Source organism: Tinamus guttatus, unplaced genomic scaffold (assembly GCF_059628265.1).
Source record: "Tinamus guttatus ecotype Peru unplaced genomic scaffold, ASM5962826v1 Tinamus_guttatus_pri_ptg000314l, whole genome shotgun sequence".
Taxonomy (NCBI): Eukaryota; Metazoa; Chordata; class Aves; order Tinamiformes; family Tinamidae; genus Tinamus; species Tinamus guttatus.
This window is the reverse complement of record NW_028288848.1, coordinates 11,873,516-11,894,240: the sequence shown is the minus strand read 5'-3', so window position 1 is coordinate 11,894,240 and position 20,725 is coordinate 11,873,516. Positions and strand designations below refer to the sequence as shown.

At 43.1% G+C, this 20,725-nt stretch overlaps 1 protein-coding gene across 1 annotated transcript; it reads right to left on the bottom strand.

The window, feature by feature from the left end:
- Positions 1-30: 30 nt before the first annotated feature.
- On the bottom strand, positions 31-20,675 carry LOC148593994 (cytochrome P450 2C31-like). The gene is made up of 10 exons (XM_088528859.1): positions 20,469-20,675; positions 19,886-20,027; positions 19,434-19,621; positions 18,220-18,361; positions 16,277-16,336; positions 3,946-4,058; positions 2,385-2,547; positions 1,306-1,455; positions 506-666; positions 31-39 (listed from the first exon to the last, which is right to left on the bottom strand). Exons 1-10 carry the CDS (start codon positions 20,673-20,675, stop codon positions 31-33), a joined length of 1,335 nt encoding a protein of 444 aa, XP_088384985.1.
- Positions 20,676-20,725: the final 50 nt, after the last annotated feature.

The following is a 20,725-nucleotide window of genomic DNA, read 5'->3' as shown; positions in this document are numbered from 1 at the left end:
CCCATTTTATGATGAGACCCAGGTAAGCGTTCAACGATACTTGGGAGGAAATTGTATAACTGTAAAAATAAAGTGAGGGAAAAGCACATCCTGGTTAATTTGAATGTGGCAAAGTTTTCTCTTAGCAGTGATTATGGAAAGAGGTGAGGTAAACCATTTTGGAGCTGTAGCTCTTTAATGTTGTAGGTCTTCAATATTGAACTGGAATATGGTAGGTCTTTAATATTCAACTAGAATTTATTGCCCTTTACAAACTTCATGGCATCACTGTATGCAAGGAAACATTTTACTACATTTTGATTACTTTTACAATGATATCCTCCCTTGGACATACAATGGCAGGTCCTTAAGGAAAAAAAAAGACTGAGAAATTGTTTGCTTAACTGCTTTTTTGGCCTTCAGAAATCTTCTCCTACTTTAGGACAAACAATTCAAATGAAAACCTAATAATATAAATATTCACTAATAAGATAAATTTATTAACAAAAGGAAACTTTGCACGTACTATTGTATACATAGACTCCTGCAGGTTGTTATTTTCGTCTAGTAAGTCAATTAAAGTCAGAAATTTTTTGTCCTCATAATCAAACCGATCCCCAAAGACGATGGAGCAGATGATGTTGGAAACAGCATGGATTAGGTAGTTGGTAGGATCGAAGGGCCGCTCTGTAACAAAATCAGCATCTTGCATTAGTTATTTTGGTCCAGCGTTTCCTCCCCTGACACTACTGGGGAGCTTTGCATCTATTGTATGATGTACATCTCTCTCATTTGCAGGATGCTCATTAGAGAAGGCCCTGAGTATCCCACCAAATCCCATGGTCGTGGAAGTGGTGTCCCAGCATCCTTTTAGGTTTGTCTGTTTTTTTCTTTACAGAATAAGCATATGTGAAGGCTGGTTGCAGAAAGGAACACTGTGGTTCTTGCCAGGACAGTGACACTCTCAGGGGAGATACTTAGAAGAAATAGTTCTGACTGATAAGCTACCAGAAAAGGCTTTTATGGGGTGAATCCAAAGGGGTTACCCTATGCCCTAGATAACAGCCTGTAGTAGTCCCCATCCCCATCATCGCGTCCCTAAGAGTTGGGAAGTATTGTCTAGTATTCAGAAGACTGGGCCCAAAACCAAATAGCTGGAAATTAGTTATCTTGTCACCAGCTTCTTCAAGACCCCTCGGACTAGAGAGCAAATTCAGCAGCCGTGTGCCCACTTCTTGTGTCATGCATTTGGTGAAGCAGCTCCACACTCTTCATGCTCTTTGCCGCTACTAAGCTGTCCTAGGAGCCACAAAGTTCACATCTTACCGCGGGTGTTCTTGAGCCTCTCCACCAGAAAATGAGCTTCCTCCTGGATCCGCTGCTCAATGCTTTTCTTCCCCATCCCAAAATCACGCAGGGTGGTGAGGGCAAATCGTCGGAGTTGTTTCCAGCCCTCCCCATTGCTGGTCAGAATGCCTAACAGAGGAAGGAAAAGCAGAGATGCTGTGAGGAGACAGACCTTTTTCCTCTGTTAAGAGTTACACGGTGAACACCTGACATGCAAAAACACCTATTTGTGGACTTTTACTGCAATTGCTATATGCCCCAAAACCTAATTCTCTGCACTTCTGAAGATGGCAGATCTGTTCATTTGGATTGCCACAAGCTCAGTAAAACACCAGGACAAAGGGAAGGAGGAGCATGAAGTAGTGTGTGAAAAGGGGACTGGGGATGATGTTCCTCATTATTGGATGCCACCAGGCTTTCTCTAAGAGTGCTGCTGAAATAATCATTACAGGAAAGGGCTGCTTGTTTATTGTAGAAGGCGACTGCATCTACTGACTGTGAGGTTGCTTGGAAATCCTGACAATTCTGCTTTCCCTTGTTTTCTAGCCTTCTGTCTCCTTCATACACTGGAATAGCTGTTTACTTGGATAAATACCATACTGGGAACTGCTATGCTGAATGAACCCATGGCATCGCTTTTACTGGCCTAGGCCTGCGTTTATCTTCTCTTTGTTGTGCTTTGGAATTTGACTTTTGCTCTTTCCTTAGCAGTCTTGTATTGCTAACATTTTCAGAGATGGGAAAAGTTTACCAGCATACTTCATGAACAATATTTTTGCCTAGAAATTGAAGACTGCTGAATAAACAAGGCACTCAGTGAAGCCAGCATACGACCTTAAACAGCTTATGTGTGTTTCTACATTTGTATTTGACATTCCAATTAACTCAAGGATCCAAGTAGAGAATTTGGCTCTTTGTCTTTCATTTTGCCTTTTTTCTTTTTTAATACCTGACAATAATAAACAAAATCCCCACACTGCCTCTTTCACTTCCTTCTCAGCCCTTTCCTGGAGCATTGAAAGCATCGGCTCTGCATGCTGAGATTACCAGGAACGTACCTTGGCCTTTGAAGAATTTCTCAAGTAGTGGTAGAATGCCTCTTCCACTGAAATCATCTGCCTGATCAATCAGAGCTTCTTTCACAGCATCATAACCATAAAGTACCACAACCTCTCTTGGGCCTAAATGTATTTTGAAGACAGGACCATACTTTTGGCTGAGCTGTAGGAAAGAACACAAAGAAAATCACACTAGAACAGTGTCTTCACAGCACCTTCGGGACAGTCTGGAATCGTTGCTACAGGTGGATAACAACAGTTTACACAGGCTCTAAAAGCAGTTAGTTAGACATGGTCACAGAGGTCCATGGAGGGATTTCAAACTGAAATGCACCACAAAAATGCAAAAAAAAAAAAAATACTCCAGATGTATATGTGGATGCCACCCCAGCATGACAGACAAAATGTCCTCTTATGCAGTCCATAAAACTGCTTATCAATGTCCAAACTGGAGGCATCTAGTCATTGAACTGCAAAAACTGGGATTATGCTTTTCTCAGATGAATCTCAGTCACTGTTAAGGGTGCATGAAAAAAGAATTGGAATACATTTAGGCTCAGGCATATTTAATCTACAAGAGTTTCCTTTTAACAGTGCCTAACATGCAAAATTCCGAGCTCTCCACAGACTCTGTTTTTGGAGGAACTATGCTTCTGGTATAGAGTTGCCGAGTGGAGACAGATAAATGGAGACTGAACTATAGGGGCTGAAGTAGATTGCTGCCAGTGGTTCTGAAGAGCCTTCTACTACATGACCTGTTGGCAGGAGCAGCTGTGTTACCACTTGGCCTTCCCCCTCTCTAAGAATTCATACTTGACAAAATGCTACAGTGCCACCATGTTCCACATACTGGTAAAAATTGCAGACTTGCTGAGCCTGTAGCTCAAGCCTAGAGCTTCTCAGCTGGTCTGAATTCCTGGGAATACTGGGATTTGTCCCTGAGGATTTTTTCACCCCATGGAGAGGACCTCAGTTCAAAGTGTCTGGAAGTCCAGAGACCTTTCTCATCCATTCATTATCCTTCCCATGTACTCATGTTGCAGCTGCTCCCACAGAACTCCCAACACACAGGTTTGTGTTTGACAAATGTGTGCCATTAGCTGGGAGAAGAAACGGATAGCACACTTCACCTCCAGAATTTTCTGCTTCACACTCTACTTCTCCTCTTAGGAGATCCTGTCTATCTATGTCTATCTGCTAGGAAGGAGAGGCAGCAAAATGGAGTGGAGGTCATTCCCAAAGCAGGGCTAGGCAATGTTGCCAGAGTCATGTGGACCTGGGCACAAGAAGAGTACCATGAACTGCATCAGTACCTTGGCTGCAAAGCCATTTCAGTACTGTCATGAGATCAGCAGAGCACTCATCCTTATCATTATTATAATATATAACATACAGATTTCAGATGCACATATTTTTGAGAAAGTTTCTTTTTCAGTGCTTCTGACATTCAGTTAATGCAGTTTTGACATTGTCTGTTGCATTGAGCTGAAAGCCCATCTGCACTGGACTCCATTTTAAAGGCAATAGAGGCAACATAGGAAGAAAAGAGACAATCCCTTACCTTCTCCATGCTTTGAGGCATCTTTCGTGGATTCAAATGGAACACGCTTCCAATTAAGGGGAGTGCTAAAGGACCAGGAGGCTGCTTCCCTGGTTTAGATTTACCTTTCCATGCTGAAAAGAGAAGGCATGAGAAACAAGTCATTAAGAAAATAGTGGTCATTCCTAGGGGCTCCATGGTGGGCTGAATAAAAGATGTCAAGTTTCAGAAGAAACTGAAACTGGACCTGCAAAGCCAGTTATATATATATGTTTTAGCACTGAAACACGTGGAAAAATCAGCCAATGACACCTCTCTGTTTCTGAGGAGATAGGAGGTTACTTATTAACCTGCACAAGATAAAGAAATGAACCAATTGGAAATGAAGTAATTGTTCACATAGACGATTGGTGTGTGAGTGAGTGTGTGTGTGTGTTCCTGGCTTGTGTTCCTTTGTGTAACAGAGAACATAAGGAATCAATGGAATCTTCTAATTCTGGGTAGAGAGCCAAGATGCATTATGGACCAGAAAAAAAAAGAGAGCCTACTGCAGTGTATATGCCTATATAGCAAATTCTTGCTGTTTGTCCTCACTCGCAGATTAACCACCACCTGTCACTAACCACAGGGCAGGGAGGGAGGAACTGTGGCAGAAGAAAGGACACAAGCCTTTCCACACTCTGTCTTGGCTTGTACTTCAACTGCTCTGTGGCTCTTTCCCTCAGACCCATGGGAGGAATAACTCCAGGCACCAGTACAGATTAGGGGTCAATCTGCTGGAAAGCAGCTCCGTGGAGAGGGATCTGGGAGTCCTAGTTGGCAACAAGTTAACCATGAGTCAGCAATGTGCCCTCATTGCTAAGATGGCCAATGGGATCCTGGCCTGCATCAGGAGGAGTGTTGCCAGCAGGTCGAGGGAGGGGATCCTCCCCCTCTATTCTGCTCTGGTGATGCCGCATCTGGTTTATTGGGTGGCTCTGGGTTCCCCAGTACAAGAGGGACATGGAGCTTCTAGAGAGGGTCCAGTGCAGCACGACAAAGATGATTAAAGGACTGGAGCATCTATCGCATGAGGAAAGACTGAGTGAGCTGGGCCTGTTTAGTCTAGAGAAGAGAAAACTGAGAGGGGATGTGATCAATATGTACAAGTACCTGAGGGGAGAATATAGGGAAGATGGGACCAAACTCTTCTTAGTGGTGGCCACTGATAGGACAAGGGGTAATGGGTGCAAGTTGAAATACAGGAGGTTTCACCTCTACGTGAGAAAGAACTTCTTTCTTGTGAGGGTTACAGAGCCCTGGAACAGGATGCCCAGAGAGGTGTTGTGGATTCTCCTTCTCTGGAGATCTTCAAAACCCACCTGGATGCGACCCTGTGCCACCTGCTCTAGATTTCCCTGCTTGTGCAGGCGCATTGGACCATATGATCTCTAGAGGTCTCTTCTAGCCTTCCATGAATCTGTGATTCTGTGAAAAGCACAGACCATACAGGCTTCCATTCAAACCATTCCCACAACATGGCACAGCCTGCCTAGCCCGTGGGCAGCACACTGTTCTGTGTTGTGCAAGGCTGGTGGGTCTGCTTCTCAGGACTCTTCACTATGCAAAGATGTGACAGGAGGAGAGGGGAAATGGCAGGGCTGCTTCCAGCTCTCCCACTCACTGGAAACAGGACATGGAAGAGGGAGGAATGAAAGACAGGCCCACATTTACACAGCATCCTTAAGACAACCCCGATGGTGGGATTCACCTCACCAGCGCCTGTCTAGAAAGGAAAGCAACTGGGCCCAGCCCTCCCAAGGGCACCTCTCTGTAGGGGGGCCAAACAGATATCACTGCCCTCTAGTAGTGCCTCTTTCTCTCCACAAAGTGGAAAAGGAGCTCAGCCATGTTCTTAGACAACCATTAGCATATGAGGAGGATCCCATCCAAGCTACCACATTAGTGGCTTCCTCGGGGCCATCAAAATGGGCCAGAGAATGATTCGGCTCTTTTCTTCCATCCAGACCATCCCATTATGGCTTTTGAGATACATATTAAAAAAAGATACAAAGTCTTAGATGTTATGAAACTGGAAGGGAATGACAAAATTTAGAGGATAGATATAGAAAACATAAAACTTAGAGGACATTTGTATGTCCCTCAGGTGATGGCAATGAGCTGTGAAGGGCACACAACACTCTTTCTGTGTAGAAAACTTTCCTAATATCTAACCTGGACAAACCCTGGTGCAACTTGAAGCCATTTTTCCTTGTCCTATTGGTGCTTATTTTGGAGAAAAGATCGACCATGCCTCACTATAACCTCCTTTCAGGTAGCTGTAGAGAGCCATGTCGGGCTGTTTTGAAGAAGGTAATTCTGGTTCCCTGTGCGTCTCTCCTAGTCCTCATGATGTTCTTTACCAAACAACAGCCTTGCTGTTGTTTCTAATACAATGGCATTGGTTTGCCTACTGTACACTGAAGGTACCCATGTGTTTAAAAGCTAGATGTGAGTAGGCGAGTGAAAATGAGAACAGCCTTCCAGACCATGTCTGGAGGCTTGGTGGCATTGGGTTGGCAATTTTTCCCCCTTCACTTTTGCGGATAAAGTGACTTGCAGTGCCTGACTGGCAATGCCAAGGGTAAACAGCTGCAGTGAATACTAATCCATTGGAAAAACAGGGCTTTGCTCACAGCTTAACTCCAAGGTCCAGGCACTCCCTTTTTAGTATCTCATTATCCTCTAAGGAGTTTCAAAGCAGTGTGCAGTAAAGCCAGAACTGTGCTGAGGACTCTGTGAGTTTCACTGGGAAGAAATGTTAATTCAAAGGTTTTGGGTCACCTCTGATGACAGAAAGAAAAGAACAAAGCCTAAGGATTTTCTGAGTAGGAAAGACCTATCCTGAGGCAGTTCATGCTCACAAGAAGCACCTGAAAGATTCTGCTTTCTCCCAGCATGGCATGAAAGCAGATGCTGGAGCATTACAAAAAAGACACCATCCTCTGGCTGCCTGAGCTATTTTCTGTTCTAATTATCAGGGCTGTTCCCCACTGTGTGGAAGCACTGGACCAGCTTTGAAATTCTAGCCCTCCTTCTGGATATGTCTCCTGAAAGCTCTTGTTCTGCTGGCTCCAATTGATCTTGTGTATGGACTTGCTCCTGGAATGCTGTTTATATGAAGCCTTTGTATTTATATGTAGCCTTTAATATACATTACATACATTTCTTAGCATTGGAACATACATTTCTTACACCTGATACTGATCCCTGGGGGACACCACTGGCCACAGGCCTCTAACTAGACTTGGCCCCATTTATCACGACCCTCTGAGCTCTGCCATCCAGTCACTTCTCAATCCACCTCACTGCCCACTCATCTAACCTACACTTCCTGAGTTTCCCTATGAGGATATTATGGGAGGCAGTGTTGAAACCCTCGCTGAAATCAAGACAGAGAACAATGTGTTATCATTATGCAGATTGGCCTGTGGAAATCTTGTGTGTTCTACTGTGAGCAACAACTCAGCTCTTAAAGAATTCTTTCTTTCAGAAACAACTCTCCTTCCTCTCTAGTAGAAAATGACTATGTCGAGCCCTGTCTTAATCCTGTCTTAAATCTGATAGCCATTGGACAGAGGATCTGCCAAGACTAGCACTTAATATGGTTCAGTCACTGCAGCACCATGAAGCAGCTTATGTAACACGTGCATATGTAACATGCTGCCCCTCAACACTGGCGATAAGATATGATTGTGTTGTTGTTTTTCAGACAATAGCAGTGCAAAAGTCTTGGTTAAACATTTGTGAACAAACTCATTTTACCCAAAAGACAACTCATTTAAATAAAAGTCAAGCAAATGAAGTATCTTCTGTTCATCAGGGATTTCAAATAAATCGCAGATTGCTGTGACCTTGTTTAGATGCCAGGAGGGCATGGAAGTTCAGTAGGTTTTGTTCGTAGTCTCTCACTGTGTAACCTGCACTGGGACTCTACCAACTGTTAATCGTTCTGCAGCTGCTGTTGCCCATGACCTTTGAGTACAGACAAGTTCCTTAGCTTTAGACTCTGTTCAGAATCAAATGAGAGTAGGTCCTTCCCCAAGTCAGGCAGAAGGAAGTCAGGAAATTGGAATGCAAGTTCCAAAGTAGAAAGAGGCACAAAGTTGAAGGCTGCCAAATTGCAAAGGAGATGGAGATGGCTGAGCACGAACTCCTGAGGTTGCTACTTCCTCCTGCCTACCCCACTTCAGCTGCGTGGGCAGCTGAGCTATTAGGAAAAAATTCTACACGGAAAGAGTAGCCAAGCATTGGAACAGGTTGCCCAGGGAAGTGGTGGATTCATCATCCCTGGTAGTGTTCTAGAAATGTGTAAGAGAGGCATTTAGGGACATGATTTAAGAGGTGTGGTGTTGAGGGGCTTACAGTTGGATTCAAGAATCTTGAAAGTCTTTCCCAACCATAATGATTCTATGATTCTATGAAGCACTTGTTGAACCACCACAGTGCACAATGGGATATCTGGAAGGCCCACATCCTGGGAGATAAAGTGAAAGGGAAGATTCAGCAATGATCAGGTAACAAAAACATTGCATCTACTTGGTGATATCAAGTAGCTACAGTTATGAGAAAAGTAAATGAAATTATGCATTTAAATCATGAAAAATAACTAATGGTAACACCAACTGATTTAGCATATGTTTTCATGATACTTCGTCATATTTTCAGTCCTGTCAGAAACAGAAGCACAAAGTAGCAGTATGGTTTGGATGGCTAAAGAAGAAAACTATGGAAACAGGATAATCCGAAGAAGTTATCACACATACTGGCACAGCCAGCAATGGCCTTTTCTTGCAGGACGATGATCTTTCTTCACCATGGTGACACCATCTACCCACTGACTAGGTAGGAAGTGAGACTAGGGTCATTTCCTTAATATCACACAGGAAACCACTAGTATGTTATGATGCAAATATTTGTGGGAGAATATGCTATTGGTTTTTTGTCTCATCAGCCTATTACTCGTTTGCACAGAGAGATTTACATATCTTCTTACCATCTTGGAGGCCTTAGTTTTGGGACAGAAAGTGTTTTAGAGATTAAAAGTATTCTAACTTCATGTTGATAGGTAGTTGTATCTGTCTGACAGTAAGGCTTTTCTAAACAAGCCAAAATACATTAGATGCGGTAAAAGTGTTCATCGCATTTCCCAACTCTATATCTAAGTAACTGAGGAAATGCAAATTACCTTGAGAAAGAGGAGTGAGACAGCAAGTCAATGAGCAGTGCACAGAGCACAGGATAGGATGGAGGGCACTGCTGGTAAGGGGTGTTTCTCTGAAGAAGTGTCGAGTTGGTAATTGGGCAGTGGAGGCTGCAGGTACAAGCCTGGAGACTGAGCAGCACCAGTGGTTGCCTTCATGAAAGATCTCCAGGTATTGCTGTGCTAAGGCCACAGGAAGAAGGAAAGTTTGCAAGGTTGAGCAGGCATTTCCGAGACCTGATTTTCTGCTCACCATGGTGGAAGTCAGTTATGAAAACTCTGTCTGGGACAGCTGAACTGATACAGCCTGATCTTTCATGGCCTGCCTCAAGACCTCTGTGAAGTGACAAGCAGATAGGGGTAGCAGACGAATAGGCAAAGTTTCTCTGTCAAGGCACAAGCAACAATGACTTGGAAATCAGCATAAAGAAATGAACTTGTGAATGGACCAAAGCCAGAGTTCACAAGATTAAACCACATACCTGTGTACTTCATGCTGAAGTGAGGTTTCCTAAGATACTCATTGCATTTGAGTTTCATTTAATGTTTAATAGTGATTGATTTAAAGGCCACATGGCCCATTCTCTTCTTTGGCAGCTGTCTTAATTCAGGGCTTCATTCTTTTGCCCCATCCCATAGCCAAACCATGTCACAAGCTTTTCCATTCTTCTCCACTACAGACTTACTGCATGAGTAAACAAGGCCCAGATAAAGACTCCTCTGCTTTCTGCCTCCTGTGTGGAAGGTGGTTCAGTCCATCCTCGAAGGCCTTGTCTTCTGCTGCACATACACCCCCTCTAGCAATGCCAGTGCCTAATGCACTCTCTGTCATAAAAATGAGAGACGTGCAACATCATCTGGCTTAAATGCAGTTGGACTAGAGGAAGAGGATGACATCAGCAGTGATTTATTTTTTTGTCCACACTTGAAAGATGTTTAAAAATATCACATTTCAAAAAAATAAACGTCTAATTAAAAAAACTGAAGAATTGGTTATTCCAAAGGAGTCATTAACTGAAATAAATCTCTCTGTAGTGCTAAAGCAAAATATATACACAGATCCATATCCTATGTACATCAAGTTCTGTTAGTGTTCAATAGCTGATATGATACTGTCACCACAGAGAAAGGAGCACTAAGAAAGAAGCTAAATGGACACTTCATACAGCCTATTTTGCAATGACTTGACAGGAAGGATATTTGATTTTTGAGTGCCAATGGCTTGGTTAAACATTTGCTAATGAACTTTTGCTAATGAGTTATTAAGGAGAGATTATTATTTATTATTTGATCCTGTTGTACTTGACGGCATCTGTAGAGTAAGTGAGGGTGCAGGCCTGCCTGTAGGTACTTCATCCTAAATAAAAAGGAATTTAAAAACGAGTCTATCATAGCTTCTATTTTGCATAGATGAAGTGTTTTTCCTAAGTCCGAAGGAATGTTTCGCCAATGCCTGGTCTCAACACCATAATAGGTGAAGCACAACCCCAGCAGAGCAGTTCTAAGCAACATAAATCTGTAGTCATTCTCCAGAGTGATGCCAGGGGGAGCAGGTAAACAAAATTAAATGCAACTATCTGCAGCCTGTAAATAGTGACAGAACACGGCCAGGCATTAGGGCGCTGCACGGGCAGGGGGACACTCACTAGGGAAGAGGGCAGCAGCTCTGCTCCTGAGAGCACGCTAGGGACTGGGGGATGCAGAGGGGAAGGCTACAGGGACAGGCACCCCTAGGTGACCCATCAGGGGGTACTTCCTCATTCCCTATGCCCAGCCCACAGCAGCCACGCTTGGCACACGAAAGGTTTACGAATGTCAGAGAGGGCTGATGCATTTTCCTACCTGCCATGGCAGGTGAATGACATTGCACACTGAAGTACAAACACCTGAACTACAGATTGAACTGCCATGCCCTGAACTCCCTTGGCCACAAACAGGGGTTGAAATGTAGCAAGGGTAAGAGGGCAACTGCCTAATGATCAAGAGCAATTGAAAGGGAAGAACAAACTTAAATGAATTAATGCAAAGAATCAAAAGACGTAACTACAGCTCTCTGTCCAATGCATCTAACCATGGTATACAATTTTAAAAAGGAGTTCAAGCTAGTTGGCTAAGTAGTCCAGTCCAGTGTAGAGCAACAAAGATGATTAAAGGACTGAAGTGTCTGTCTTATGACGAAAGACTAAGCGAGCTGGGCCTGTTTATCCTAGAGAAGAGAAGACTGAAAGGGGATCTGATCAATATGCGCAAGTACTTGAGTGGAGAATGTAAAGAGGATGGGGCCAAACTCTTCCTGATGGAAGTTCCATCTCCATGTGAGGAAGAACTCCTTTCCTGGGAAGGTGACAGAGCCCTGCAACAGGCTGCCCAGAGAGGTTGTGGAGTCTCCTTCTCTGGAGATCTTCAAAACTTGCCTGGACATCACCCTGTGCCACATGCTCTAGGTGTCCCTGCTTGAGCTGGGGGTTAGACTAGATGATCTCTAGAGGTTCTTTCTAACATTAACCATTATGCCCTGAATGTCATGGATTTGCCAATTAACCTTACCAAGAAATATGCCATTGAAATTTTTTACTGCAGCTGCCCACACAAGCCCAGACTTCATCTTCATCCAGGGCTGGAGGGATGAAGAAAGCCATGTCCTCTCCCTCAAACTCTGTCTTTTGACTCTTCATCAGCAAACAGAGGGACTGTTGCAAGAAGCCAGGTGCTTAGGTCCAACACTCTCACCCCCCAGCACTGTCAGAAAGGCTTTGGCATAGCTGAAGCCTTGGTCTAGGCCAGCTTTGGCTGCTGGCTGTTCTGGTACTTCTCTCCACCTATGTCCATCCACACGTTGCAGGATGGGTTTAATTCACCTAAAGAAGAGGCTGAGACGAGAGGGGAGACAGAAGAGTAAATCTTCACCACCAAGTAGCTCCTTTTTGTTATCTTTTTTTTTTCTTTCATTTTGATTTCCAGCTTTCCACTAGCAATATTTTTGAGGGAAGGTGGAGAACACAAATAAATCTTATCTCTTCTCACAGTTGTTTCAGCAAATAAAATCACTTTTTTTTTATTCCCAAAGGCCATAAACTCACATGTGAACCCTGAATGCTTTTCAAAGTGAATGTAGAGTCCAGCAGAAGAGGAGTCCTTGCGGCACAGTCGCTGAGGTAGTTTCTGTAGGTTGTTGGGTTTCCACCTAACACAGACACATTTTTCTGGCTGGAGAAGAAAAACAGCCTATTGACAAGCTGGCAACTGGCACTGCAGTAAAGAAACTTTGGCAGGACCTTTTACATTAACTGATATTGGGTTGTTATGAGAAATGAGCAACTCCTGCTGCTTGCCTAACCTGTTAATAATTCCTGATCAGGTCAGATGATTGCGGACACGGGATGTACCTTTACTGCTTGATGCCACCAATGGCTGTGTCACCTGAGTTTCTGGAGTGCTGTGAGACCCCAGTGCTCTCTCCTGGCTGGTGCTGTCTCCATGTGGGTTTCCTCAAGCTGCCAGGGAGGGGTTGGCAGAAGCCTTTCTGCAGCTCCACAGCTCTCATCTTTACTGAGGAGCATGGGCCACGGGAAGCAACCGTGTCTCCCCTGCAGCATGGATTCCCACAGGAGTCCTCCTCTCTCCGGGACCCGTGGGGCTCCCCAGACACCTGTGTGTTACGTGCTGGTGTGTCAGCAGCAGCACGTGCTGGGCTGCCTGCGGGTGCTGTGCGCAGCGCACCATAAGATGAAGCTGTGCCAATCAGAGCCCTCACCCCAGCAGCCTCGCACTGCCGTTTTTCATTCAGCGCTTCGAGTCTTTATTTCAGTTTTCCATACCCTCCTCTCAGATTTTAGGAGATATCTTCCACAAAATGCACAGATAGAGACAAGCAAAAGCAAAAATTCTGCTTGTTGCCATGTGTCAGGTTAAAGGCAAGCAAGCAGCTCTGCAGGGCAGACTGTGTTTCATGACTACGCCTTGGAAATTCATGCGGATATTTACAGCATCTTAGCTTTTAAAAGCCTTTAATGAAGACACTTAATGCCATTTTATCCTGACAACATTCAGGAAAATGTGTTTAGCATGGTGTGGCAGGTGTGATATTTCACCTTATGGAACTACTGAGGTCTGGGAGTTCCAAATCACATCCCTCCCCAGATGCCACAAGCAGTAATACAGAAATCACAACTCTGCACTGCAAACTGCTTAACCAGGGCCCTACATTGCAAAGAAGAGGGCAGATGCAAACAAGACACTGTGTCTTGTTTGCAAAAACAAGAAAAGCGCTCATGAAGAACCAGAAGGTCCCTAATATCTCAGTGAATATTCCCTATTTGGGGTCTGTATCTGTTTTCAGAACGAAGGAAAATTTCTGGCACAAACCATTCTTTGCCTGCTTTGCTCCGACCGAGTTTTACACAAGGGATCTGCACACACACATCAACCTTTCTAACAGGAGCAAACTTACCCTTCTCACTTACCAGACCATCACCTACTTGCCACCATCAAATCCACACAAAGGCAGTGCTAGAAGATTGCACTTGTGCAGTATTAAAGAGGCACATAGAAAGAAAAATATTGTGTCTGAGAGGAATCTTTTCTCTTTTTACATGTACAGCAGCAAAGACACACCAGGCTTTCCAAAATGCCCCTTACCACCCATACACATTTCTCCTGTAGACTCTGCCCATCTCTGTCAGATTACAGTCTTCCATCTTTCTCCATTATTTAAATAGGGTTTGTACATGTCTTGCTCATTTTGCAGTGTTTTGACTAATCCGCAATGACAGCTGTTACCATAATATAGCTGTTGCTGACTGGTCAACCTTTAGCCTAGGGGCTTGTCAGCTGGAGATCTCACTGCCCCTTCCCCTTTCATAAGCAGGGTGCAGCAGGATGTTGCCTTGCAAAAAAGGCAACATCAGGGGACAAGTCACTCAAAAATAAACTATATTAGAAACTAGAGAAAACTACCTGAGAAGAAAGCATCATGTGATAAGCCAGCTGACTTTACAAAAGCCTTATGGTTTTAAAGCCACCTGTGAGGACTACAAACTCTTGGAAAACATGAACAAGCTGACTAGCTTGAAGTACCTGGAAATGAAAGACATTGCTATAAACATCAGTAGAAATCTGAAGGATTTGACTCAAAAATGTAAGTAAACCAAGAAGGGGAGGAGTGTAATAAACTATATACTTGAACAGTAAATAAAGCATCTAAGCATCTAAAGAATCTGATAGTTTACACTGCAATAGGCTCTGAAGGAAAGAAGGCTGCAAAATATACATGTTGTTGCACAATGCCAATCTTGTGTATTTCTTTAAGTCTATAGACTACATAGTTTCAGAAGTATAGTGATATTTTCTCTTACACTAGCCTATGTCATAACTATTTTACCACTGATTTCAGAACTGGTTGAGATAGATTGAGTAACACTTTTCTGATTCCCACAGTATTATATTAGTGTTGAGTTTGAAACTATAGGTTAAACTTCTCATTCTTCACTGAAATAGGACTATCAGCATCACCACGTGATTTTGGAGGCAAGTGAGGAAGGAGTTTTTAAAATATTTTATCCAAAGAATGTCCTTATGGACATAAGGAGAAATTTCTTTAAACTGGATACACATTCCAAAAAACTTGGTAACTATTGCCTCTACTGTTACTAGCTGTCAACATAACCCCTTGTGAGGGGATTTAACAAGGTAAAATAAGTTTCTCTGAGCTCCTCTACTGTCTGAGCTTTGGAGATGCCCATTGTTGCGGATGGGCTCGGGATTTGGCACTAATCACGGCAGAATGAAGTGACTACATCGAGCATTTATTCAGGTGAAAGCACATAAAAGAAGCAAAGTATGGATAACTCCTTTTGAGGTGATACCTGCCGGTGGGATACTGGACCGAAACATCCTCTCGAGGTGGCAGATCAGAGAGAGAGAGTTGCTGACCGACTCCTGCGAAGACAGTGTAGGCCTCGGAGTTTGGAGTTTCTCCTCCCACGCTCTCTTCGCACTGTCCACTTTTATGCCCGGTGCATCCTGGCACGTAGGGTCAGTCTGACCCAGGAGGCAGCCCAGGGGTTGGACAAACTCCACCTTGAGTTGTACAACTCTCCCCCGGGGTGCGCAGATGAGCATGACAGTCGGGGGGCCCAGCCCTCAATTCGAGGGTCCTGCCTTCCTCCTCCTCTTCCTCATTTCCGGCTGTTTGGCCTCCAAAGCTAGTTTGGAGGATGTCTGCACTTAAGTTGGCTACAAGCCCAGCCGAGCGGCTGGCCTCAACAGGTTTCTGGCAGGGGCTGCCTGTGAACAGCCCTAAGCAGCTGCATCCCTGCTCCTTATCACTCAGCCTAGGCAGGCAAACATCTTATCTCTCAAGATCTGGCCTCTGCTTCCCATGGGAGATTATTGTGACTCTACAGATCACAGAAATTTTTATCTCCAATACACCCATACAGCATGGCCTTTACGTGCATTTAGGGGACTGAATACTGGTGGTGCATGGGAAGTGGCAGATGCTGGTGAAAGACTGATGCATCAAGTTATATGGAGGTAGACTTGTGCAGATATTCTTGAGATACAGTCTCTTAAGGAAGTTTCATTTCTTGTTTGAAATGTCCAGTGATCCAAGCTTCCAAGACAAAATCTTGAAAGAGAGATTTTGACGTTCCACCGGACACCCAATCCCCTTGGCCTACTTTAATACTAACTGTTTGACCTAAGCATCTACTTCTTAAAAATCCCACTGGACAACTAGATTTGGTTAAGTACTTCCAGGAAAGAATGGTCGTCTAAATTAACCTGAGTTTTAAGCTGTATAGCACCCTGCAGGTTTCAAGCATTTTAGCCATGCATTCCTAAAGTATTGTTATTTTTCCTTCTGCAGAAGCCAAGGACAAAAAACTGGAGAAACAAGGAAATCTACAACAGAGACTTAACTTAATAGCAATACTGAACTGGAAGTTGGGTTATGAGAGTGACTGATCTCCGTTTAAGTTTCATAGCAGTGCTGTATGGACCTGATGTTGTGCAGGAAGCTGTGACTGATGAAGGTGAACAGTTCAGCAAAAATAGACATATGCCACTCCTACAAAATTCTCCAGAGGAATAGGTTACATCTCCACATACCTTTATAAAGTGGTAGAAGTTCCTTCTCGGGAAGGGGGCTCTCACTGGGATAGAGGTCTCCTTGTAGGAGAATTTAACTGAAAAGTCAAAAGTGGAATGAACTGAAGTTTCACTTAGTTCAAGGGCTGAGCAAGGGCTTCATGTCCAGCAAGAGTATGGAAAAATCATGAAAGGAGTGGTTTAATGTGAACTTTGTGCTTTTTTCTCTTTTCAATTGGTGAGGAATCTTATGACAATAAACTAGATGTCTTGCCGTACCTTTTATTCATATTCAGTGCCTCTATAATGCTACCAACTTGTGCTATGTCAAGCATATCTGTGATTTGAGAGAAAAGAAGTTTTGGGTGCTTTACCTAAGCAGCTAATGCCATTGTGATAATGTTGCTCTTGCTGTCTGGGAATACAATTTTGGAGTCTAGGCTATGTGGAGGCAGGTTATCCACCAAATCCCTTTGACTAGGATCTGAGAAAAACAACAGTCCAGTTTATTACTTTTTCTTCATTTTGAAAAAATAAGAGTGTAATTTCACAAAACTGTAACTCAATTGTAATCATATAAAAGGAAACCCATATGCCTAGTCATCAGATAAACTCCATCCCCACCAAAGGACAAAATATATATACAAGAGTACAGCATCTGCTGAGCCCCTGAGGTGTGAAGACAGTTTGTGTTTGCCGTTACAAGAATAGATCACAAAGAAATATGTGACTACAAAAAGAGACTACAGAGCAGAGACATGTACCTCAAGCTGGTTCTGGGAAAGACTCTGTAGTACAACTGTTTGTTCCTGTTGTGCTGAGAAATCGGGTGCTCTGGACAGCATAGCGGGACTCTGAGAGCCCTAACTGACATAGAATCATAGAATCATTATGGTTGGAAAAGAGCTTCAAGATCCTCTAGTCCAACCACAAGCCTTTCAACACGATGCTTGTGTAGAATCATGGACTCATTATGGTTGTTAAAGACCTTCAAGATCATCGAGCCAAACCGTAAGCCATGTCAGGAATCAGATAGGAACCCGGGATAGGTGAAGTAGGGATGGAGGAAAGCCTGTATAGTTTTGCTGTAGGGAGTTGCTTCCTCTCCGTGCAAGTACATATTTGCCTTAGAGCTGAATATGTACAAACATTTTCCTCTAAACTAAAAGGATGATCTTTCTCTTGATAAAGAATCTAGTGTTTCAGTATTTCCAGATTACAAAATGATTGTCATTTGAGGAGAGCTTTCAGGAGCTTGTGGGCTTACAACTGTGTTTACTTGGTTAACGGGGAAGAAAAGAGACCTCATAAGGTTTGGACACATTTGCAAGACTGTTGACTGCTGGAGAAATGTCAATGTCCTTGCGATCTTTAACAGGCTTCAAAGTAAAATTCTGCAGGATGGATGCAAGAAATAAGAATAGCTCCATGCGTGCCAGACCTTCTCCTGCACAGATACGTTTTCCTGCAAGGAAAAATAAACACAAGTGAGATGATAGTGGAATGTTTTTCTAGTAACTTATTTTGATCATTGCTTCATAAAGGTTCAGACATCTCAGAATAAACAAGCAGCACTACAGAATTTTGGAGAAGTGAATGAATTAAACTCGGGGGCTCAGTGTCTAGAACAACTTGGAAGTGTTTGGAGGGCAAAAACACTTTGAAGGTTTCAGCTTCTCATGTCCTGCTGCTGACTGATACTAAGTTTGGAGAGAAGGGACAAGTGGCATGGCTGTGGGTTACGCATCATCCATCTCTTTATTGTAGATTCAATTGGAGGAGATTTTGCAATGGTAAAAGGTGAAGTCAACTGGAACTCTAGTGCAGGGTTTAGAGCTGCCCAAAAGGGACTGTAACAGGAGATCACTAGCATCACTGTGGAGATCCTGGTGGCAGAGCCACTGAAATTGTCAAGAAACTCTAGGAGAGGAGGACTTAGGTTCTGAAATAGGTAGATTACTTACCTGTAGAAAATGGCAAGAAGTAGTCACTCTTTTTAAAGGTGCCATTTGCATTTAAGAAGTGTCCTGGGTCAAATTTTTCTGGATTTCGAAATTCCTTGCTGTCATACAGGACAGAACTTAGCATAGGAAATACCAGAGTGCCCTGAATTGGCAAAGACGGAGAAGAGAGTTTAAAACAGAGATAGTCTAAAGCAAAGTGGCATTGTGAAGTTCCCTATATGGACCCATTATGTACAGCCTTCAGTAAGAAGTAACAAGGTTAAAATTGCATGAGACAAACTAATACCACTTCAGAGGAGCCACATCAGAGGCCTAGACCATTGCCAGTCTTGATACATATTCATGCCTCCAAAGGACTCTTAATTTGAGGTATGTGCCTCCCTCCAAAGCTGAGACTTTAATTCTCAACTTCCCAGCTTTGAAATTAAATAGGAACAGAATCCAGCTCCAAAGTTTGTGTGGGGACAATATCGAGCCAGCCTGAAGTCCAGAACAGGAAGCTCCAGCTTCTATTTGCCTCTTTCTCTGTTCTCTTGGCTTGTGCAAGCTCTATGGTCATCTCAGGGGGCAGCTGAAAGTGAACAATGCAAAACATAGCAGAGCTCTGGTCTACTGAGGTCAGGGTACCTAAGACTGCACATGAACATGTGATTTGGTGAGTTAGGAAACTGCCCAAATAAATCTCTACTTAGCACATAGAGTAAATAGGAATTAGGTGGTTAGAAATGCTCTTTCCCTAAGCAAAAGAGCACAGCTTGAAAAGCATTATTACTGATCATGGATTCATGATCCTTTACTCCTCTTGCCTATAAAAAGCTAGCAGAACTTTCCAATCTAACTAATCAAAGCTTAAGTGAGGAAAAATGTGTGCCACCAGTCTATGTAGAAACTAAGCATGGCAAAAACTCTTTCCAATGCATTTCAATGTCAAGAGTGGTGAGAATATTTAGGTTTTTCTCAAAAGGAATGACAAAAGCTTGTTTGCTTGCATTTGTGTGAAATACAGAAAACTTCCTTCTCACATAGAGGATGGAAAGGCTTTGTTCAAACAGAAGGAGCTGGAGCAGGTAACTTCTAGATGCCCCTTTCAGACTAAATTATTCTATGCTTAATTTTCAATGTTGAAAAGAAAATAGGATACAATGAGCAGAAAGCAGAGCTTTGCCCTCTTGGGGCATAGGATCATTACTTTTCCCAGAAGCGCTAGAACTGACCTTGGGGATAAAATAGCCTCTGAATTTGGTGTCATTGGTCACAGCATGTGCGACATTAAGTGGAAGTAAATTGATGAATCTCTGGATTTCATGGACCACAGCCTCTGTGTATGGCATCTTGCTCCGATCTGCCACGGAGGGACTTCGGTCTCGGCCGATCACCTGGTCAATCTCCTTGTGCATTTTCTCTGTTAGAAAATAAATCAGCGTTGAATGGACAAGCCTCCTGTGTGTTTGCCTGGACCGATCCTGTGTGTACAGCAAAACTTGCTTTGTGCACACCAGCAATAATCGTTTACTGTGAATACAACCAAGATTGATACACCTTCCATTTCGTAAATACATGTTTCCTTAATCAGAGGAACATTGCCCCTTGTAGTAATGACATGAGTTGTTCAAATCGATACAATGACATAAAAAAGCTTTCAGTTATTTATTCCCTTTTGTATTACCTTCTATCTCTGGGTATTTCGAGAGAATCAGAAGTCCATATCTCAGTGTGTTGCTGGTTGTGCCTATTCCAGCAAGGAACAAATCAAATGTGGTACTGGCCAAGCTCTCAGCATTAAAATATGAATGACCGTTTCCTTTCTCCTGGAAAAAGATTTGGCAAATTCAGAAACTTGTTTACCTAAGTTATCTAAGGCAACATGTTTATGAAGGAAAGTCCTGCACCCATTATACATGTTCTTAAATACATCTAATGTCCTTTCCGAAATGCAACATTCACTCTCCAGACCACCAGCAACTACAGTATTTTTACTGACTAACATCATGACTTTTTTAAAAATTTTGAAGGAACACTTGCTTACATCAACCTCCTTGATCTTCAGCTTTCCTAATGAGTGCTGCATGTCATTGTTCTATGTTTCTCTCTTTCTAAAATTCTTATTAAGAAAATGGAGAGGACAGACTGAAATTAATGTGCCATGAAAAACAAATGTGCAATAGTAGAGTGCCCTGTGAGAACTCTAAGACCTGGGATTCCAAACAATGTTCTTATTGTAATCTAAAAAGACTTATCTGTTACATTACCTGTTCCATTTTGATAAGAAAAGCGTCAATAAAATCTCGAGGACAGCTGGGATCCAGAGTTTCCTGGTGTGCTCTTACAATTTCAGAAATAAAATCATTAATTTCTTCAAGGTTTTTCTCCGTTTTATGATGAGGCCCAGGTAAGCGTTCCAGGACACTTGGGAAGAAATTGTATAACTGTAAAAATAAAGTGAGGGAAAAGCACATCCTTGTTAATTTGAATGCGACAAAATCTTCTCTTAGCAGTGATTATGAAA